Consider the following 23,480-nt stretch of genomic DNA (forward strand, 5'->3'; position numbering starts at 1 on the left):
GCTAAATATTCCTCTTACAAGAATAACTTTACTGTAGGTTTCATTGAAAATCCCTTTTGAAATAAAAAATTACCCTACTCTGTCACTAGAATATCTTTGACCTCCGTATGAATCTAAATTAATTTTTTTAAATTCAATGAGGACTGCTTTTTCTACATGATTTCGATACAGTGTTACAAGAGAAAATGGAGGGGAAAAACCGCACATTGATATTTTAACCCCTATCAGTTTGTTGATATAAAAGTGGTAAATTATGTTCTATATATATACCGTATATATATATATATATATATAATATATATATATATTAATTAACCAGCTGAAACCATGTGTCAGCGCATGAAGGAGTGTCTGTGTGAAAGCTCCCAAATAGCATCATCTGATGTTATGAATGATTGAATGGAGAAACTGTAGTAATTGCATGCAATGAATTCTTCAGCATCGACTAAATGATAGATCACAACACATTTTTTTATTATGTACTTTCAATGTTATTAAATCCTGAAAAAGGACGAAGAAGTCAGTCAATTTTGTTGTCTAACGAACTTTTTGACCTGTGAAAAGGTTCGAAAAATACGCATGTCAAAATTTGAAGCTGATTGATCAATTCCTTGTAAAGCTATCTTAGAACATACAAACAGACAGACAACGACTTTGGCCTTCAGTAAGTCAAAAGTGAGAACTCGCTAACGCTCATTCAACTAGCTTCCAGAAATTGTGTCCCAAAATCTATTAAAGGCTACAAAGTGCAGTACAAGTTGATCCAGTTTCAAATTAGCATCAAGCAATACGCTTTCATTTTCATGATAATCAAGATGAAAGTAAGTTCCTATTAAATGACAGTGGGTTACAATAATTATGTTTTGAGCAAAGAGTATTATCATCATACATGCTTATGTTAAGACCCCTATTCAACATATTAACGTATATTATACCCTATTCAATGTTTATTATACTATTGAAATATTGAATTGGATGTTATGGTGGGAGTTGAAAGAATCAAAACGAAATATACTCCTTTTGTGAATAACGTAAACTTATATTCAACATAAGTATAAAATTCTATTTGGTATCTTTTCAGGCCCTTGAAAGAGCTGCACAGGTTTTACTGGTATTATTTTTACCAATTGTAATCGGATTATTCTTGATGCTGCTCTACAGTTTCTACAGTGTCGATGATTGAGAGAACTGGTTACTCCTTGAAATAACTGGAGAGCATTGAATTACTTCCTATGGTACTAATAATAATAATATATTATCGTTCAATAAATCAACAAGTAGGCTACCTAATACTGTACCTATCGAATAGGTTTTAAATATATCAGAATTTTATCTTACCGTTTATATAAAGAAATTAATTCAGTTTCAAATGAACAAGATAAATGAGAATTTTTGTAACTGATGTTACTTATTATTATTAATTATTAAAAGACAGTATATCATATTTAATATAGTATTTATAATAATAAGAATGAAATTTTCCTTTACGATTTGACTGTTTTTCTACTTCATAAGTTAGTTTGTTTTTATATAAGCTGATTCTGATTAATTTTATGTAGGCTATTGTCTAACAGAGTATAAAAATATAAAAGAGCCAGGAATAAAATAATATTTATCAAACAACAGCCACCCTCATTCCCACATGTTGACATAAACCATGGAATATCATTCACTACATCTTTTTTTGGAAAATGGGTACTACTCAGTAGTAACTTAATAAATTCAATTGATTATTTCTTCGTATTCCTGAAAGATTAATTAAATCTTGGTTAACAACCAAGGATTGTTCATAAAAGACTCTCCTATTACTTCCTTCTATAGTATGGTGTTTAAAAATAATTGAATTTAATTGATTTTGTTTCATATACTATTGTCAATAATATTTTTTATACGAGTAGTAGACTTACTTAATGGAAAATTCTCCTATATATTAATCAGAAAAGAATATGATTATCGGTTCTAGGCATAGCGAGTTGAAGAAGACATAAAATAAGATCCGGAGTCTATGAAATTTTGTAATTTATCTGGCACAATAATATTGGTTGAATTCATTCAGATGTTTTCTACGATTTCATGAATCCAGAGTTTGGATATATGAGTACTTATTAGAATGAGTGAATCAGCTTTCCACAAATGCTTCATGTTTTGAAAGCTTTCATGTAGTTGCAAAAAATTTTTCATCATGTGCATGAATTTCCAATAAAATGATGCTGTAGCCCGTACTGTATTTTAAAAAGTATAATTCACAAATTATTAACCATTTACTGTTAACTATTGTCTGACTAGATGAATCTTAATATTATAATAATATCTTCTTAAAAAGATTCTAGATGTAAATTAATATCACTTAATTTTTGAATATATAATGTATAGGCTATATAATGTAACATTGATGAGCAGTAGCTAAGTATTTTCTATTATTACAATAATAAATAATATATATGATGTTCTCGTTGATTTAACTTGAATATTGTTCATTCGATTTCAAGTTTAACTTTTTCTGGATTACTGACATATTTATGCTTGTAAGTCTCGAACAGATTTGTGAGCTCCTTGCAGAATAATGTGTGAAGTTTGTCTATCTCTTCTGAACTCGGATTTTCTGATTTCACTACATCGATTGGCTTCCCAACTGAAAAAGAGATAAACAAATCAAACAATTTCTCATTTATAATGACGGCCTGGCTAAGATCCAGGATTTTTAAAAGATTTGGGAGCTTTAATTTCAAAATATTACATTAAAAGCTCACTACCGATACAGTAATTGTGCTATTCACAAGATTAAACAGAGCATATTGTCCTTGAAACTTGAATTCAATAATTCATCTGCATTGCATTATTATTCAAACTCACTCATCAATATAATATATCATGGACTTACATTGATTATAGTAAGAAAACGAAAGAAGAACATCAAGACTTTCAAATTGGATTTTGAATGGAATATATTCAAATATGATTCAATTGATTCAACAACTATTAGTTCATTGAAACGTGCTGGCCCTCTCACTGAAATTTAATTAAAATAAAGATAGATCCATAGAAACTATGGACTAATATTATTTGACTTAGGTCCTATCTTTATGATCAGTACCGTAAACGTAATTTTCTTGGAAATTGGTTTGGAAATGAGTTTTTGATGAACAAGAGTTATAATTTTCAATCATATTAATGCCAATGAAAACACGCGAAGATGTAAGGGTAGTAAAATATCATGACGTCATGAAGTCATTAGAATGGTATTTGACTACATGTCCGTGTTTCCATTAAGAAGAAATAACTCTACATCTAATTAAATAAGGTGTAAGAAGTTGAATATTAATGGAAAGCAGCCCAATACATTCCCTAAGGCGCAATAGAGCCTGAGATTTTGAAATTGATGTGGGCATAGATGATTGTTGAGATAATAAGAGAAATATGCCAGAAAACCTATTCTTGCAATTTAAAATGGATTTAATTAGTACCTATGTGGGATGATAATCAATATTGCTTGATGGTATTTTAAATGGAAAGAAATTGTAGATATAGGCTAATTGATTGAAAAAAATTATCAATCACCTACTTTTTGTCTAAAACGACCCAAATTTTCTGGTAGGTCTACCTATTCTATTGATAAAAGGAGAGATTTCTGAATGTGCTACCTAGTTTTTGTATGCACTGTCTTCTTTGAATAATGAATCATGATTGGATGCGTTTTAGACTGGAAGTAATGAGGACATTCTTATTCAGAATTAAGTTATCTACAATTTCAATTCCAACTTATTTCTACAATGAAATGAATAAATAATCAAAATTAAAAAAAAATTAGGAAATATATTTCCCTACTCGGTCTATTAATCAGTGTGTGGAGAGAGAATTCTTATCTTGACGATAAGATATAAATACCAGAAGTTTCTGATAATAATTCGAATTCATTTCTTTACTCATAATATTTAGCCTAAAAAATAGTACATTTGAAAAAAATACAATAAATCTCAAACGTAAAAGCTAACACAATTAAAAATAAGTACCTACAACAGTAATATAATAAGGTGTTTTATCAGGTCAAAGATTGCTGTATCAAAAAGAAAAAAATAAAAGCAAGAAAAAAAGAAAAATTGATAGATTTGAAAAAATGAAGATAAAAAAAACCAAATGCAAAAAGTTAATATATTATCGTGAAGAAGAATCTTTATTGTGAGTTTACGAGGAATCCGAAGCATCTCTGGCATCTCTGCCAATACTAAATACAACCATGATTCGCCAACCCTCTTTTGCTCACTGTGCCACTCAACCTTTTCTTCTTCTGCTAGTGCCTATTCGTTCCGAATATTGGCGATCAGCCTAGCTGACTATTGATATCTTATTTACAGCCATCCTGAAAAGTCCTGCTGTAGTCTTGGAGAACCAGGTTCGCAGATTTTTCAGGAATGATATTCTCCTCCTTCCTGGTCCTCTCCTGTCATAGATCTTTCCATGGAGAACGGATTTCAGCAGGCCATATTTTGCTTCATCCCACATGATATGACCAAAATATGCAAGCTTCCTGCTCTTGATGATGTTCATCAATTACAAATCATTATCCATTCGCTCTTATTCAATGCAGCTTTGTTGGTCACTCTGTTCATCCATGAAATTCTCAATACTCTCCTATACAACCACATCTCAAAAGCCTCGAGTCTTTTTTCAGTTAATTTGGTCAGTGCCCATGACTCCATGCCATAGAAGAGTATTTAAAAAATGTAGCAGGGAAGAAGTTTGATTTTTATGTGCATATTAAGGTTGAGACTCTTGAACAGTTTTGCCATCTGATTGAATGAATGCAGCCCTCGCTTTTTCTATTCTGCATTTTACCTCCTGAGAATGTTCCCATTTCTTATTGATCAAGGTAAATGAACTGTTGCACCCTCTCTATCGGTTTGGTGTTGAGCATCAAGCCACATCCTCCTACTGCTCCCTTACTTATCACCATGAACTTAGTTTTGCTCACATTGATTTCCAAGCCATATTGTCCACTGACGCCTCCTATCTTGTTCACAAGCTCCTATATACAGGCTGTTCATGCTGTCAGCAAAAATTATAGTATCATCTGCATATAGAATGTTGTTGAAGCGTTCTCCATCCACAAGACTCCCATTTCAGTATTCTCAAGGGCCTCCCTGGAGATTATCTCTGAATAAAGATTATAGTTATTTGTGCAACTAGTGCGCAAAGTGACAGTTTGCTGCACCGAAAGAAACGTTTACGCCAGAGCCGTAGGCGAGGGCGGAATGGTTTCTTGAGTGCAGCAGACGAACTTTGCGCACGTATTTCACATTAAGTTTTTCCTACAGTTACCATTGAATATGAAAAGTGGGTAATTATGGGTAAAATTCCCTGAAATGCATCAAATGCATATCTGTGTAATTTTATTATTAATAAATAAAATTGAATAATGTAGTAGTGTTTGAATGGCTGTGTGCTGTCAACTGCTGTCATCCACTGTTGTCCACCACCTCAAGATTCTTATAACGTGCACCACAGTCACTGTTACCAACTTAATTTTGATTTTGCTGCACTGGTGCTCCATTATAACCTACTAACTATTTTGCGTTGCCATGTTGCAAATCTGGAGTGCAGGAAAAATTTTTCCCGCACTAGAGCGGAAAAGTGATTCTTTGCGTTCTGTAATCAGTGCAGCAATGGCCACTTTTCAACGTAACTGTAGGAAAGAATAATATCAATGGTGAGATGTGATTAGCCTATTCCAGTAGTATGGCCCGGCAAATACAATCTATTTCAATCAGCTGATCACGTGTAAAACGTGACAATATTCTCTGCTTAGATGGAGAAGAACGAGAAAAAGGAAAAAAGGAGAAGAAGGCGAAGGTGAAATGAGGGAATAGGACAAAACTGAACATGAAATCTCCTCTCTCATTACATTCATCTTCATCATCTATTCCTCCGTCTTCTATCTATTCGCAATTGCGGAAATGAATGTAATGAGGGAAAAGGACAAAATTGAACATAAGAACACCTATTCCCTCATTACATTCATCTTTGTCATCTATACTCCTCCATTCTCTATTCATTCGCAATTGCAAAAATGAATGTCCCTCATTACATCCATCTTCTTCATCTATGACTTTTCACCTTTTAAATTTCATAAGACACTCTACCACATTCTATCTGGAAGAAACAAAACAGTAAAATGTATGGCATTCACAGGAATTGCTTCAATTCTACTTCAAACTTCAGGGGTCATCATTTCAGGTTCAATCTGTATAATATTATGACAGTTGTTTTGGACAGTACATACCGACAATTTTCAAAAGGGAAAATTTTCATAACTGATTCAAAAGGGCCCTGTTTCATAAAACTTATAAGTCACGTAATACAGGAGAATCACCATTCCAATATTACATGCTCAATATAGCCGATAAAATCAGCTGTTTCTGAATTAAAGGACTTCTAAGTTTTTATGAAACAGGGGCCAGAACACAATTCTCTAAAATGATCGTGTTTATATTTTACAGCTGGCTATACGTCAGCTTATGAATTTCGGGGATGCGATATTTTGATTTTCCACAGAATCACTTGCTCACTTTTTACTATCCACAGACGACGAAACTCTCAGCTGTTTCAGCCAAGGATAAATTATCCTTTTAATGTCGTTCAGCGAGTTTTCCAAGGGATGAGACCTAGTGCAATCAAATTTTCATATCATAAACCTACTATGTTCCAAATTTCGTGAAAATCGTTAGAGCTGTTTTCGAGATTCGTTGAACATAAATATATAAAGATACAGAAATTGCTCGCTTAATATAATAGGATGTACTATTCTACACTAATTACACCATTATTGTTATTGATTTTTGTTTAAATTCATTCAACTCATATCTAATCCTATTTCTATTTGATCATGTCGATTAGTTTCTTGCCAGATAATATTTCTCGTGAGAGGCATAACTTAGTCTCACCTCCACTCACACACTCGCTCACTCACTTCAATTATCGACAGACAACGAAATTGCCAGCTGGTTATCCAAAGACGAATTTGTCCTTTCAATGTCCTTCAGCGAGTTTTCTCAGAGATGAGACCTATAGCTAGGTCTAAGTTATAATGGCAGTAGTGTTTGGTTAGCAATGGTATTGATATCCTTGTCTATCATTCAACAAAGCGGATAGCGCTATCTCCTTCTCGCTTTGCTCTGTTGCCAGATCGTCTTTTAACAATGTAGTATTAATAATTAATTAACAAAATATTTCATCTTGATAATGGAAATTCATTATGAAATATTTGAAAAATATAATTTCTTACTTGATAAAATATAATTGATCATTTTAAACGAGAATGAACAATTGATATTAGTACATCAATAAACCTATATATCAGCCTACCGTCTATAGAATAAGGCATTGACAAGACAGAGAATCGGCATCGTTGTTCTGATATCTTTCCCCACTGCCATTATAACGTGGACCTCACTATAGTGCAATCGAATTTTTATATCATAAACCTACTTTGTTCCAAATTTCGTGAGAATCGTAAAGGTGCGTACAGATATACTCGCCGCGAACATGGGCAATTCACTTTTAATCAGCTGACTATATCTGTATTTTTACAGAAACGGTAAGATACAGTTATAAAAAGCTTGGCATCAGCTGATTAAAAGTGAATGGCTCATGTTCGCGGCGTGTGAATCTGTACGCACCTTTAGAGCCGTTTTCGAGATCCGGTGACATACAATCATATAAACAGAAATTGCTCGTTTAATAGTATAGGATGTAATCTTGTGGTAGTTGATATTCTGTTCTGTAGGATTAAAAATATTCACCCTGATTCGAACAATAAATAGTCTACTGTATCCTAGATATATTAAATTGGAAAATCAAGCTTTTATAATAGGTATTTTCCCATTAAAAATCTAAACAATCATTGAAGTTACATACGGTAATATTCTAATTGGTTTTAATTGATTTCTCAGCCATTTCCAATTCCACAAAAGAATATTTTATAATTGATTCTCACCGGCCAGGTTTGGCGAGGCGACTAATTTTTAAGACATTGAACTACCGGATCCGGCCGGCCGTACTTTTCAAAACCTCCATTAAATACAATTAATGACGTATATCTATTGTTGAGGAACTTATTCCCAGAAAAAGCCAGAAAATTTGGAACTTTTCACCCAATAATCTTATATTCAGTCTAATAGAAGTTTGCGCTTCCGTCTTTTAAAAGAAAAATGTTTCGTATTAAAGTCATAGCAAGGTGTGTAACGATGGAGACTCTTCGGTTCCAGGCTATGTATTATGCATACTAACACCCTGAAAAAAGCAGCTTTCCCCTGAATTTTGTGCAAACTCCTGCTTTTTTTTTGTTTTTATTGATTTGGCTATAGACTATTCGGAAAAATCTTCAATTCTTTCATATATTGATTCCAAGTTGAGAGTCAATCAGTCTTCTTAAAACTCACTCACGCATAATACAACTAGTAATTTTTGCTTATTGGAAAAAATGAATGAAATAAGAATGATTTTTGTCACACTCACCAACTGTTGTGACAGAATGCCTCCTAGGCATCAGACCAAATGAGTACTGGAATAGTCCTCGGCCAATAGGAATACAAGGCGCTATTCCACTGATGTTGCGGATGATCTCTTGCAGCCAGAACAGCCATGAGCCGGGCGGATTCTCCACCTGATCGTACAGATCGGTCTCTCCAAATGAGAAGACTGGCACAAGCGATGTCCTGTAATCACATACAAGTATTACTATAAATGCTGCACAGCCTTAATGAACGAATTTACATGATAAATTATCATTATCCTATTATATAAAGCGAGCAATTTTTGTATATCTGTTTCTATTTTTATATCTGGTTATTTATGTTCAACGGATCTCGAAAACGGCTCTAGCGATTTTCACGAAATTTGGAACATAGTAGGTTTATGAATAATAAAAATTCGATTGCACTAGGTCTCATCCTTGGGAAAACTCGCTGTACGCCATTAAAAGGATAATTCATCCTTGGCTGAAGAAGCTGAGACTTTCGTCGTCTGTGGATAGTAAAAATTGAGCGAGTGATTCTGTGGAAAATCAAAATATCGCATCTCCGAAACTCATAAGCTGACCTATTATAGCCAGCTGTAAAATATAAATACGATCATTCTAGATAATATTTTATTCTGTTCATCAATAAATCCTATTATATTAAGCGAGCAATTTCTGTATTTATATATCTGGTTATTTTTATATCTGGCTATTTTTATATATTCTGGTTATTCATGTTTTACGGATCTCGAAAACGGCGTTAACGATTTTTACGAAATTTGGAACATAGTAGGTTTATGATATAAAGATTCATCAATTTATAGTTTTCCAAGATCTTGTCAGAAATAAAATCATTAGGGAAATTATTTTGTGTAGCTGAGAATACTAGCTGCATACATCCTTGTATCCACTTTTTTGAAGCACAATAATTCAAATCTGAACGTCAAATTCAGTAGGGTTACTTGTTACATGACATGATTACACTCAGGGTTACATCTTATTGATAAGGTGAAAGAGAAAATAAATAAATGAATTCATCATATCCGTTTTATCCTATTGAAATAAAATAAACGTTATTGAGCACCCTTTTTATATTTGATTTATTAATTAAATTTTTGAAATTATGATTCATTATCCCATTTTAATAATTATTGTAGTAGCCCGATAAAGAAAAAGACGAAGCAACTGCCAATTTCCAAGCAAAATAGCAAAATGCTATGATTCGTTCGAATACAGTTAGTAGCACTCACTATGCCTATGTAAAACTGGGAATATTTTAGACTTCCTAGCAACTGCTTTAAAACGAATTAATCATAATATTACTGTTTGAAGTATGTTGGTATGTTCCAGAATGAGATGCGCTTTTCAAATGAGACACTTTTTAGCATAATTATGCGGAAGACAACTTTAAGAAATTTTTATTCAGTGTAAGGGGAATGAGTAAGGAGGGTTCAATGATTGTAAAGGAATACATAGGTACCTTATGCGAAACATGAAATTTATTTAGTTTTTGAACTTTTTGACGACACTACAGTCAAGTTTCTAAATAAAAGCTATTAAAAACTAGTACTCACGTGTGCAGTGCTTTCGGATTTATAGATCCATTCTCAACACTATTGATTTGGATTCTAAAATCCGAAAGCGCTCCACACGTGAGAACTAGTTTTCAATACCTTTTATTCAAAAAATTGACTGTAGCCTACTAGTGTCAAAAAATAGTTCAATAACGAATAATTATTATCTAGCAGTTCGTCATGAAAAATAGAATAGATGAGAAAATTGATATCATGAATGTAGCATATCCGTCTTGAGAAGCTGAAGAATTGATGATAGCAATAGAAGAAATTATTGAAAGGAAGAATTACTCTGATTGAAAACTCACCCAGTTTTGAGTGACAGTTTCACAAAACCTTTCCTATTTTTCAAGATGATTTTGTACCTGCCTGGCTTGCAGGCATATGACTCTCTTGCTCCTCCCACCATTAGAATGAGAGCTTTGCCAACACTTTCATCCTCGTCTAATAGGTATAAAATGCTCTCTTTGGAAGCAGTGACAGCTCCTAATAACATAGTAGACTGATAATCTCAAATCTATGATCAACTGGCATGAAATGCATCTATGAAGTTCTAAGAATAATTATTATGTTATATGAATCAAATAAGTTTCTAACAATGGATGATTCGAGAGAGCTTTATCAAGCCAATAAAACCAGTCTCTTGATTACAAAATTAATAATGAAATGAAAAATGCCTTTCTAGAATTGCCTTGGACTAGGCCAACTTAATTTTTCAATTCTATGTTTTTTCATATATTATTCTATATTAATTTCCAATTATCAGTAGCTATCAACTATGTTGCGAGTATTTGCTGTGAGCAGAAGCCTATGACGAATATAAAACAGGATTTTTCAGTGGATTAATTAGCATTTATAGATAACCGCATTCAAAAAACCATTCTTATCTATTAGGATATACCATATACATCGTACTATTTAATATAATATTATTATTCAATATCCTGTTTCTTCCTTCTCTCATATTGTATGTTTCATCTATACTATTGTTGAACTTACTAAGCTTATGAATACATACATTATCGATACAAGAGTCGGAGAGATACTTCATGGAAGAGTTACAGCAACATGAAGAAATCTAACGGTTTAATTATAGAAATAAATTATTCATTAATTCAATAATAACTTGCAATCAAAACTAATGGAACTAGTGGGTTTCTAGATGAATTCATCTATTATATAGGCTACTCGATTTAATGTTCATGTAAGAACATCAAATCAAAACAAAATTTTTCACAAATCAAAAAACATTACTCGATAATAGAAGTACTTGATAATAGGAGATTATCACTACTTGAAACTATTTCTGACTATGAGAAAAATATACGGTACGATAGTCTATTGGAACTGTTGATTGTTTCTATATTGATTTAAGAGATTGTAAGTTGGTGTATAAAAACTGCAAGTGTTACGACCATAATATTATATAGGCGAATTATTATCAGCCACTCAACCACAGTAATTGAATATCTTGAACACTCCACCTTGAAGCATTTATATTTTGTTGATATGTGTTTTATCTCATTTAAAACGTGTATTATTTGTGTGTTTCTTCGAAAAATGTACTTAATTGAAAAAGTTCCACAGTAGCTTACCTAGACCAAGTATTATCTCTCTTGAAAAGGGCATCACAAAGTGAGTATTTAGAGTGAGCACGTATGGTTTCAAGCCTGGAAAAAGACTCGAAAAATTTGACGCATCTGTGGCAAAATTGCCAAAAACTCCAGAACACAGCATTCCATGAGGATAAGATGCGAATAAATAATTTCGGTCAGTTGGTAGTTCTACGGTCTTTACCAAGTTTATAGGAAAGTAATTATAAAAATACTTCCACCATGTTAATTTTCTCACCCAGGATAATCTGTAAAAACCAAGTTTTCATAAAATTTTATCACCTAGATAATCTAACAGTAGGCTACACAGTCCAAAAGATATCATGAAAAAAAACAACACTTATTCGCACAACTTTTGAATTGAAAATAAATTGAACAACTATTGTCTTGAAAACAACAATATTAAAGATATCAATACATCCTTATAATGAGTTAATGTTTGTTACTAGAACTAGAGCATTATTTCAAGATTGCATATAACATCAAATAAATGTTGGAAATATTACAGTACATGATAATTAACTATTTATTGCATAACTCGTATATAGCCTACAGTATCTGGAAGATTTGAGAATGATTGCAAGGACAGATATGTTAAAATATTAGGGAAAAAATTGAAAGTTGGGTACTCCAGATTACTGATAGTATGATATATCTATATTCTGATCGACATACAACCACTCACGAATTCTACAGGTTATTCTAAATATTATATGCCATCATGTACAAGTACCCAACTGATAAATTTTGAAAATTTTTGAATAGTTAATGTATGTATGAAATATTTTTTTGTCCACTGACAACAGTATTTCTTTTCAATTGCGCGTTTCTATAAAATTCCTCTCACAGTACACTTTTATGAATTCAACTATAATATTCCCACATCATTATATATGAATCCACCTGCATTAGAGATGACTATGATAGTATACTCATGTCGTTATAATAACAGTACAATAAGTGGTTATAGCCTAACTATAATATAATTGTATCCGAATAGAATGTTTTCACATCACATATAATAAATATTATGTGTACAAACTAACCTCCTTCCTCCTTTTTCTGCAATGCCCTTATCATACCAAGTCCAAAAAATGTATATCAGTGTTGGTATATAGAAGCGAGTGTACAATAGCAAATACACACATAACATAAACCCCATAAAACTGGAACTTGTCATGAAAATGAACCATGTGGCCACAGCTAGTGTTTGAAGCCTTCGTTCCAGTGGCACAATCACAGGTGCAAATTTGATTCCAAATAACAGAGGCATCTGAAAATAAGTAAATCACGTAATTTCCAATTGATTATAATTACATCCAACGCCTTGCGATACTAATCGATTGCCAAAGATATTACCTTGTAATGTTTGATTGATTATGTTCAGTGTTAAATGTTCAATGCTATGCTATGTTCAATGCTATTCTAATTTTCGCAACTTTATTTGAAGTGTTAAATTTTTACTCTTCCATAGCACCAACGTGAACCAACTCGACCGACAGCTATATAGGCTACTGATTCAATAATTCAACTTGATCAAGCAGGATGTGTGGATGTGGTTTATATAGTGAATAAATGTCAAACGCTTTTGATACGATAAGCCACATGAGTTCAAAAATTGCCACATTCATTTCACCAATTGAATCTCATTATTCCTTTATATGGATTTGTGAGTGTAGTTGTAGGCTATTTGAAGCAATATGAAATTATTTCTATTCTTATAGCTAGCTATTGGAGGGAGAGACAGTAGCATGAGTTATTGTAATTATTTTATTATTACAATAATTGTTAATATTATTATTAATATTCTTAATAAGCTAATAGCATAGAGAAAAAATAGCATAAGAAGATGTCCCATAGTATGGTTCATGATCAAAACTTCAAGCTGATTACTCTATTGTCTAGTGTTACGGTACTGTATGAACGGTACGCCACTGCAGAACGGTATAGTATGAAGAATACCAGTGCTGGAGAGTACAAGTGTCACATAGCTTTTGAAAAAAAAACAGCAAGAACTATCGGCTCGAGTTAACAGTGAAATTCAGAACATAAACGTGGAATATCATCATACTTTTTATCTATGCTTATAGTATACTAAACATTCCTATGAATAAGAGATTACATCTGTATGAAGAGAACGAAGGAAAAATTGAACTTGATGGCAAATTAACATTGTCCTCGGGTATAACGTATACTCACACTGCTTATAGGCTGAATAAGTTAGGCTATATATTATAATACCAAATTAGGGGTTGTTAGGAAACTGAGATAAAGCTCTATTGCCAAATAAAATGATGGATTACTAAGTAATGCTCAATGTATGATGATGAGCGCCGACATCAATATGTTTTATAAAATTATTGTATGTTGTATATTGTACAGTCCAATAATTTAAAGTAAAATGATATCATGAATGGAGATGCAATATTCTATTGCGAAAATATTTAATTTTTTTATCATTCCAATCATGAATCAAGTGTTTATTCCAGAAAGTTTATTTTATTTCCATTATTCTCCTTATTCCGAATACTGAATTCAATTATTATTGATAATGCACTCATGCATCACTCCACACCTACACAAAAATCATATACTTTGATTAATCATTGCTTATGTATTTAATCACTGAAATATCATGTCTCTTCCATCGTTATCAATCCTATACTATTAAACGAGCAACTTCTGTTCAGATGTTTATTATGTTTGTATTTCACCGGATCTCGAAAACAGCTCTAACGATTCTCACGAAATTCAGAACATAGTAGGTTTATAATATAAAGATTTGATTGCACTAGGTCTCTTCCCTGAGAAAACTCGCTGAAGGACATTAAAAGGATAATTATTATTCATCCTTGGAAAAACATATGATAATAATATTCCGTCATCTGTTGGTGGAAGTGAATGAGCGAGTTCATGTGTGTGGGACTGTGTCAAAATTATGACTCAGCTGTTGAACTTTTGTAATCGAAAACGGGTTATCTTCAATCCTGATTTATTCCAGTAGATCCATCTTTTTGAAATGGTCTTCTCTGATTTGGTTCACGTGAGTTATAATCAGGATTAAAATTTAACCGGCTTTTGTGCAACTGGGCCTTTGTGAGGGAAATTTTTGCATTCCTCTGGGAATTAATCTCAATTTACTGTGATTAGATAGAACATTTCTGTATGAATGTTATTATAATTTCTTCTTTCGTAATAAATTTTCTATGCTTTTGTACTCCAGAGCAAAGCTCGGTCCCCGATATTTTGAAGTAATTGGGGGTTAAGCACTCTTATAGTAGTTGTATGTTTTCATTCAAATGGAAATAATGCAGTAGGGAAAATAGTAATACAGTAGAATATTGGATAAATTATTGAAATATTCAAGTGAATGTATGTTATGTTTCAATTACTGTAGGATGATATTTATTTATTGAGTGGGTAGAAAATGGAAAATATTGAGAATGGAATTCCATCATCTATGAAAATTATGGAAAAAAGAATAATGTGGGACCGCTGCTCTAAAAATGCAATCCGAAGTACGGTACGTCTTATAGGGAAATCGCTTTGATACGCAACGTTTATCTATCTAGAATCAAAAGAAAGAAAGCACTTCTGAAGAACACCCACTTAATAAAATGAGAATACTTCATTTTGAGACCCTGATAGAAAATGTTTTAAAAGTAGATACTCACAATAATTATTGATAAGTAATCCCAGTATCCAAAATTATTGCATGGAAACAGGCTGAATGGAGCAAATTGGGGATTTCAAAACCGATTTGTTGGCTGGTTGAATAGAGAAGCAAGTTGAACGCTAACGTATCGTTAATAACTACTGAACTATCAAAGAACTCCCTGCAACCACTGTGCCGGTACCTACTAAACAAGTCATGTCAACGTGACTTTATCACTATCTAGATAGATAAAGTTGTGGGGTGCGTTCATTAATAACAGCCGATTGATACAGCTCTATCTCTTTCGGTCTGACTCGTCTTTGCGTGAATGAAAGTGCGATTGAGGCTGCCGAATTAACTAAAAGCTATTAAATTGATAGGGCGGAAGACATTCAATGAGTCGAGAAACGATGAGCGACTTTCATCTAATTGCTCAATTAATATTGATCAAACGTGGACTGATTTTGCTTCGAACGAAGTTGCAATCAATTGACGCACAGATCATGATGCAAATATCAGTTTGAAGAATTGAGATGCACCTTTCCACCGATACAGAATGGTAGGGTAATAGCCTGTCTGTTACAAAGTTGCAATGCTCGTTACTTTTTTTTAAAAAAATGAGAGTATCTGTTATCCATCACAGTAGCCTAATCGAAATTTATTCTCTACTTTTGTATTCTGTATTGTACTTCTGTATCTATTCTACAATACATTTCTCATCAAACTCCATAGACGAAAGTGAGCTATTCATGATGCAATAGCCTGTATGAATAAAATACTCTTACTCCAAGATAATTGAGAATATTGTTCGAAAATTGAATAGAGTTGCATTATTGATAGTTTTTGTAGTATACCAAATTTATTATTGTCATGGCCTATCAGTATAGAATAAACTTATAAAAAATATAATAGTTTAGTTTATGAGTAGCCTACATGAAAATAGTATATGGCTCCATTAATTATTGTAAGATTCTTTCTCTCGTAATTTCTTCTCAAGTCTTGTTCTAGAATTGTTCGTGAATAATATCATGTGGTATTGAATTCACAAATTGTCAAAGAAAACTGTACAGAAAGTATGAAAAAATACAACAATGAATAAAATTGATTCCAAAATAATTATAGACTCACATTATTTTGTTGTTTCAAACACCTACTGGTGTTTCAAATTAATTAACTGCATATTGATGCCTGAAACATAAAGAATAGTGTGTTAATAGATTAGCAGTTCAATGTATCAAGAAACAATAATCTTTAATCAGACTATCACAAGATTAGATAGTTGTAAAATTCTCTTCTCATAAGCTTTTCACTGATACCTATAGTCTATATAAAAATAAAGAGTAAAGTTTGGACTGTGAAAACCAAAGTGAGTTTGTATGATTTGATTACAATAATTTTTCAATCTAATGAGATATGAAGTTTAGCACTCCGTTTAGACGAGCAACAGTTTTGACGAGCAATAATAACATGCCTCCATCCAACTGACATGTTCAATTATTCAGGTGGACACTGATTTCACAGATCTCTTCACACCAGGTCAGTTATAATAAAAAATGAAAATCAAGTTGAGCCGTTGTAACGCTCCTTGGGGGGTTTCGATAATATTTGAGTAATGCCCCAGATGGAGACGTCACACGTATAAAAAATCTTATACTGAGTCTTCGGTGTTATAACTTTCAATTTGTAAGTGTGTGAATGAACACTATAAAAACACCAGATTGAGTGAGTCAGTACAAGATTTAATACAATCGTCCAAATCACAAGAGGCATAAACTCTCGCACACCCTCTCTGAGAATAATATTCTTTTGAAGTGTAGGTTGCAGTGTAGCAATTGCTAGACACTAAGTTCGATGACCTTAAACTACTGCCTATGTTGGAAATGGGTACATAATACCAAACAGGTCGAGCAAAAACCTTGATGCATATAATTTGTGGGACTGTGCCTCTAATAAATTCTGAAGGGCTAGGATAGGTTCGATAGACCAAAAGCCGTTCAAAAAATATTTCGAGAGCAGAATCTTTTCGAATTTTATGCTCTACTAGTAGATATAAAAGGGGAAGTCTGGGACAACATGCACCAGAATTTCCCACCTAACCTAACTAAAAAATTCAACTTAACCTAACCTAACAAACCTAACCAAACCTAACCTAACCTCAAGGTCAAGGTCAAGATCAAGGTCAAGGTCAAGGTCAAGGTCAAGGTCAAGGTCAAGGTCAGGGTAAAGGTCAAATTATCAAAAACTTTATAAAAAAAACTTAGGGAAAAAAACTTTGAAAAAAAACTTGGAAAAAGAACCTTAGAAAAAAATAATAAAATTTGATAATGAAAAATCAAAAATGAATAAAAATTATTCCAAAATAAAATAATAAAATTTAATAATGAGAAATCAAAAATAAATGAAAAAAATAGTTAGCAGCCAAATTTCTGAATCTCCAGACTATTCATGTCATAAGTGTTTTCTGTGTGCCAATGTAGACAATATCCGTGTGCTTGGGCTGAGAGGTGAGACAGACAATTGACTATGAGCGCATCAAACAATGATGAAGAGAACCGCATGCTGAATTGGATGGAGCCTACATGGGGACCTGGATGATGCTGCAAGACTGGACCAACTCCGCCACTGAGGGCATCACCGACAACCACGGCCAAAAGACGACCTCTTTGCTGAACCCAATTGCTCAAGCAAACCAGGTCATTTTGATAAAATATCTAATGTAAATCGAGAAATTCATACAAACACCCTTGGAAAGAACATTTGATTGATTTTGTGAATGCTTGAAAGTGCAATAGATTCTAAAACTTATAAAAAGCATCCACACCCTGATAATAGAATTGAATTAAAACAATTAGAATTTCTAGAAAGAAATTTTTATTTCATAGATTATAAGTGACTCTATGAGAGGTTATCTTCTTGGCTCAAAATTCCTCATCTATGACCAACAAACATGGGCCATTCTTGACACAAACCCTTTTTTTTTATTTTCATCATTAAATTTTATTATTATTATTTTTTTAATTATATTTCATTTTTTCATTATTTTTTTATTTTTATTTATTTTGATTTTTCATTATTGAATTTTATTATTATTATTATTTTTTCTAAGTTTTCTTTTCCTCTCAAAGTTTTTTTCCTCTGTTTTTTTTTCTAAATTTTCATTTATTTTTGATTTTTCATCATTAATATTTTTCTTTTTTTTCAAGTTTTGTCCCTGACCTTGACCTTGACTTTGAATTTGACCTTGACCTTGACTTTGACCTTGACCTTGACCTTTGACCTTTGGCCATGACCTTGAGGTTAGGTTAGGTTGGGTTAGGTTAGGTTAGGTGGGGAATTCTGGCGCATGTTGTTCCAGATTTCCGCTTTTATATCTACTTCTACTGCTTGGAATTATCACATCCAGCTATCTCTGCTTTGTAGTAGGAGATCCGCTCCTAGGTTGAAGTTGGGCACAGATAAAAGCTGATATATTAGCAGGTAAGGACAGAGAATATGTGATCTCGACGTGACCTAACTTAATACAGAGTGAACATAAAGTCTTGCCCTGATTTTAAAAATTCATTACAGAATAACCGTTTGACATATAAATTGATATCTGACGCTGTTACATAGGTGAGTGTTAGTAGTTTTTTTTAATATCACTTACGTTAGTAAACTTCAACGTGTGCCCCCTTGGTAGCCCGGAGAAAGTCGAAGTGGTATTCCAGTTCTTGCCAGGTGTTTTGTTACATGTATTCTGTCTCATTACCCACAGCAGCTTGTATCCTAACCTTCAATTTGTCGATGTCAGTAACTGGTGTGGCGAAGACTCTGTCCTTGATATATCCCCATAAAAAAAGTCAAGGGGAGTAATGTCTGGAGAGCGGGGTGGCCAGGGTATTGGACCATCCCTTCCAATCCACCAATCCGGAAATGTTTCATCTAGGAAATTACGCACTATCAAACCCCAGTGGAGGGGTGCTCCATCTTGCTGGAAAATTATCCATGGTTGATAATCTTCTAACTGTGGTGCAATGAACTGTTACAACACATCTAAGTAAATGTTAGTGCTAATGGATTTTTCCGTGAAGGAGAACAGCCCAAAAACCTTGTTGTGCATTAGGCTGCACCAAACATTAACTTTTTCACTGTCTTGCTGTAACTGTACAGTAGCGTGTGGATTTTCTGATCCCCATATACGGACATTATGCCTATTTACCATTCCATTGACATGAAAGGTAGATTCATCTGTTAAACATTATGTGATTTAAGTAATCATTTGCGCCATCAAACCTGTTGAGAATCTCAGTTGCGAATTCTGTATGTCTCAGCAAATCATTTGGTTGCAAGGCCTGCACGATTTGCACTAACATTTTCTATGGAATCATTATTGAGAGCTTATTCATCTCTGAGTCGGAAAATTTCTGTTTGAGAAGACACCATTTGAAAATTAGGACAAGTAGAATGAAAAGGTAGGTTGAAAAACATCAACTCATTTGATGGATCAACTCATTTGATGGATAAACTCATTTGATGGATCTATCATTCCACCAGTATTTTAAGGTAGGTTCTAAAACATCAACTCAGGAGTACTTTCAAATCGGTTGATCTTTCATTCCACCACTACTTCAAGGTAGGTTCTAGGACATCAATTCACTTGAACCAACAAATAGAAAGAAGCTTGGACCAACTCAGTTGATGGATCAACTCAGGAGTACTATCAAATCGGTTGAACTATCAATTCACTTGAACCAGCAAATAGAAAGAAGCTTGCATTTTTTGAAAGTAGGTTCAATCACTTGAATGAACAACAAGAATGAACCTTGTACCGTTTAAAAGTAAGTATGTGTCAAGAATAGCATGTAATCATTGAAAAACAGCAATTTCTACTGGATTTGACCAGTTTCAAGAACAATGAAACATTTTATGTAGATACATTAATTCCAGTGTTGGATACCAGTAACATTGAAACAGATATTCATTCATCAATAGTACCACCCATTTGCAATGGGGCCAGCAGACAACTCTGAATCTTCATGTTCCTACATCTTTACCATGAGCACCAGGTGGACTGTGGAGTTACTGTGAGTATAGAAAAGAAAATTGTGAACCATTCAAATCTTTGGAGAACTTTCTTGATCCAATGACTTTGATTTTCCCACATGCTTCAATTTACCTCTGCAACAATGATCAAATGGTTATTCTAACTTTTCCATACAGCCGATGCTACTGTGAAATGTTAGTGCAGTGCAGTTTTTAGTGAATAGCAAAGTAAGTACAATCTATATTGTTTATTATTATTGTTGGTTATTATTTTAAAAGATCCATTTTGATGAATACTCTGTGTGGGAGACTTTAAGTAAGATGTCTCCTCATCATTATCCTAAATGAGAATAATGGCCACACCCACCAGCATTAGAGGCATCAATGGGGGACCTATCTTTCTAGCTCAAGTTGGTCATGAAGGAGCATGGTTGGGGGTGGTCCACTCAGTGGTCAGTCAGTCAGTTCAATTACTGATCAGTCACTGTTCAGACACTGTTCAGTCACTGTTCACTTACAGCTCACTAGAAGCTGTAATGAGCTTGGATATAGTTGTTGAAGTATACATAATAAACAACAAGTAAATAGATATCCACCGTGGTTTAGTGGTTAGCACTTCTGCTTTCCATTCTAGAGGACTCGGGTATGAATTATTCATAAGGACTTGGGTTCGAATCTTCTTTGTATATATGGGGATGTAAGATGTTTGGTTAAGGAATGTAGGTAGGTAGGTAGAGTGTAGGTGTAATTGTTTGTAAACCATTACACCACGATGGATATCTTTTGTTGAAATATGATTCAACATGAAAGTTTTCATGTTTCAGCTATCAATCATCATTCTTCAATCATGGTGGCTACAAGCATGTACCAAGCAGTGCTCTACCTTGTGCTAGTACTCAGTGCTAGTGCATTAGATCCAAAGTACAGGACACAGGAATTTCTCACTTCAAGGGAACACGGACTGGATACATCAAACATCTGTCATATGCAACAGTACCTGCTAACATCAGGGATTCCTGCTCTACGTGGTAATCAGTCAGCAATCGATCAAATGTACATCGATATCAGAGACTGGTACATGAATATGGCTGGGGAACCATATAATAATGTTGTTCAGTGAAAAAGTGCATTCAAAGTTGCATAACAAACTGCACTATAATTATGATGCATCTTCTATTTGCACGACTTATGTAACAGATCGTTAATGTTGAACGGTGGAATGATTACATGCAAGGTTCATTCTTGTTGATCATTCGAGTGAGTTGAACCTACTTTCAAAGCATGCAAGCTTCTTTCTATTTGTTGGTTCAAGTGAATTTATGTCCTAGAACCTACCTTGAAGTAGTGGTGGAATGGAAGATCAACCGATTTGAAAGTACTCCTGAGTTGATGTTTTAGAACCTACCTTAAAATACTGGTGGAATGATAGATCTATCAAATGTGTTGATCCATCAAATGAGTTGATCCATCAAATGAGTTGATGTTTTTCAACCTACCTTTTCATACTACTCGGACACACTACTTGGTCAATAGTAAAGTCAATAGTTGAATGGTTGTTAGTCCAGTCAATATAGACATCCAATTTCTTCATGCAAAATTTCCTTGTACTAGATACAGAGTGGCCCAAAAACCTCACATTTTTGGCTCATTTTCCAGTTTTCAGCTATTTATGCCAAATCTTGTAATCTGACAGAAAAATTTGCTCTTGCATTCTTTCTAGATCATGAAATTCTTAATAAAATGAGATCATTCGGAAATATTATAATAGTTATGATTTTTCAAAAATGAGTGAAATTTGAAGAAAAAATCAATTTTGATGAATTTTAGTTTTTGATCAACAATATTTTCCGATTGTTACCATTTGGATGTATAATTCAAAATCCCTCCGGGCGTATTTTTGTGCTCTACAACCTGAGATCAGGTGGAGCGCTATATCTCATATAGATTTTCAGGTACACCTGACAACAATGCTCCTTGTATTGTGAAAAACACCTAATTTTCAGCTTCAACCATCATCACCAACTACATAGTCTTCACATTGATATTTCGCACAATGAAATAAGTTCATGAGATTATGTTCTATGAGAATCACCTGTTAGATGCACTTCATTTCAGTATTTCCTAGTGGAGAGGCGCGCTTAAGGACACCTCAAGGATAAAAATTTCAAACACTTATAACTTCTGACACACTGCTCAGGTTTAATCGTAGTACACTTCATTCTTCTCGGTTCGTCAAGGCGGTCCAAAATCATGCATCATAATTCAAATTCGGCCGAAAAGTGGAAAATTTATTGTTGAGTGTACTAAGGCCCATATTCCAATACACAAAAAATAGCCAATTTCAATATTCAAAGCTATGTATCTCGGTAATGGCTTATTATTAAAATTATAACTTGATCTTGAAATGTAGAATAGAACTTCCTCTTTCACCTGCTATGATTTATGAAAAAATCAGAACTACAATATAAATTGCTTGCACCAATGTATATAGTGACTGGACTATGTTCCTCTCCTATTCAGAGCAGAACCCATGAGTGGATTACACCACCCTCCACCACGTTGAATATGAATTATTGACTTTGCTCTCTTCCCTGCTCCAAAGTAGGGTTGCTGCTCTTTCGAAATGTAATGGTAGAGGTAGAACAGTTTTTCAAATTGTTTCTTTTCTTAATGAAGAGCTTATCAATATTTGTCTCTAGTCTGGAATACTTCTACAATAATTCATTGCGAATATTTTTTGTTTATCCAGATTCCAGTGACTGGATTCATCTGAGGAAAGTTTTTTCAGAACAATTTTGAAAAGTTAGAATGATTCATGATTTTACAGAGCATCAATGAAATTTCAACGAGGAAAAAGTTGGAAGAAATTAATAGAAGACCTGTTTGAAATACAATAAACCATGGTGTTCGTATCCTATGTATCAAATTCGAAAAGTATCCCTCATGCTTCTCGAAATCCTGGAAAATTATTAATTTAGTCCATATTTCTAGTGGAGTTTTAAAACCCGTCCATGCACAAGGAGGTTCAAAAAGAGGTTTCCAACAATTTCAATGATCAAGTTTCATTGTGATCATTTTAAAAATGAATTTCGAAGTGAATAAGG

The 23,480-nt window shown here is 33.4% G+C and overlaps 2 protein-coding genes across 3 annotated transcripts in view; one reads left to right on the forward strand and one right to left on the reverse strand.

The window, feature by feature from the left end:
- Nucleotides 1-2,442, forward strand: part of LOC111059443 (kynurenine 3-monooxygenase) — a 55,565-nt gene extending 53,123 nt beyond the window's left edge. For both annotated transcript variants that reach the window (XM_039434577.1, XM_039434571.1), the window contains exon 11: nucleotides 1,082-2,442. In XM_039434577.1, the coding sequence (XP_039290511.1) occupies nucleotides 1,082-1,183 (102 nt within the window). In that variant the 3' untranslated portion in view covers nucleotides 1,184-2,442. The remainder of the gene's footprint in view (nucleotides 1-1,081) is intronic.
- Nucleotides 1,015-15,676, reverse strand: LOC111059442 (2-acylglycerol O-acyltransferase 2-A). The gene is made up of 6 exons (XM_022347097.2): nucleotides 15,374-15,676; nucleotides 12,746-12,972; nucleotides 11,682-11,947; nucleotides 10,395-10,572; nucleotides 8,512-8,711; nucleotides 1,015-2,632 (listed from the first exon to the last, which is right to left on the reverse strand). The coding sequence occupies exons 2-6, from the start codon at nucleotides 12,970-12,972 to the stop codon at nucleotides 2,475-2,477; spliced, it is 1,029 nt and encodes a 342-aa protein (XP_022202789.1). The 5' UTR covers nucleotides 15,374-15,676; the 3' UTR covers nucleotides 1,015-2,474.
- Between the last annotated feature and the right edge of the window lie 7,804 nt (nucleotides 15,677-23,480).

The sequence above is a fragment of the Nilaparvata lugens genome, chromosome 1 (assembly GCF_014356525.2).
Source record: "Nilaparvata lugens isolate BPH chromosome 1, ASM1435652v1, whole genome shotgun sequence".
NCBI lineage: Eukaryota > Metazoa > Arthropoda > Insecta > Hemiptera > Delphacidae > Nilaparvata > Nilaparvata lugens.

Coding starts and splice junctions, on each gene's coding strand:
- LOC111059442 (XM_022347097.2), bottom strand. CDS start 12,972: ATGCCTCTGTTATTTGGAATCAAATTTGCACCTGTGATTGTGCCACTG. Junction 8,712..10,394: donor AAACTGTCACTCAAAACTGG/GTGAGTTTTCAA, acceptor ATGTGATTACAG/GACATCGCTTGTGCCAGTCT. Junction 2,633..8,511: donor GCATTCTGTCACAACAGTTG/GTGAGTGTGACA, acceptor TCTCTTTTTCAG/TTGGGAAGCCAATCGATGTA.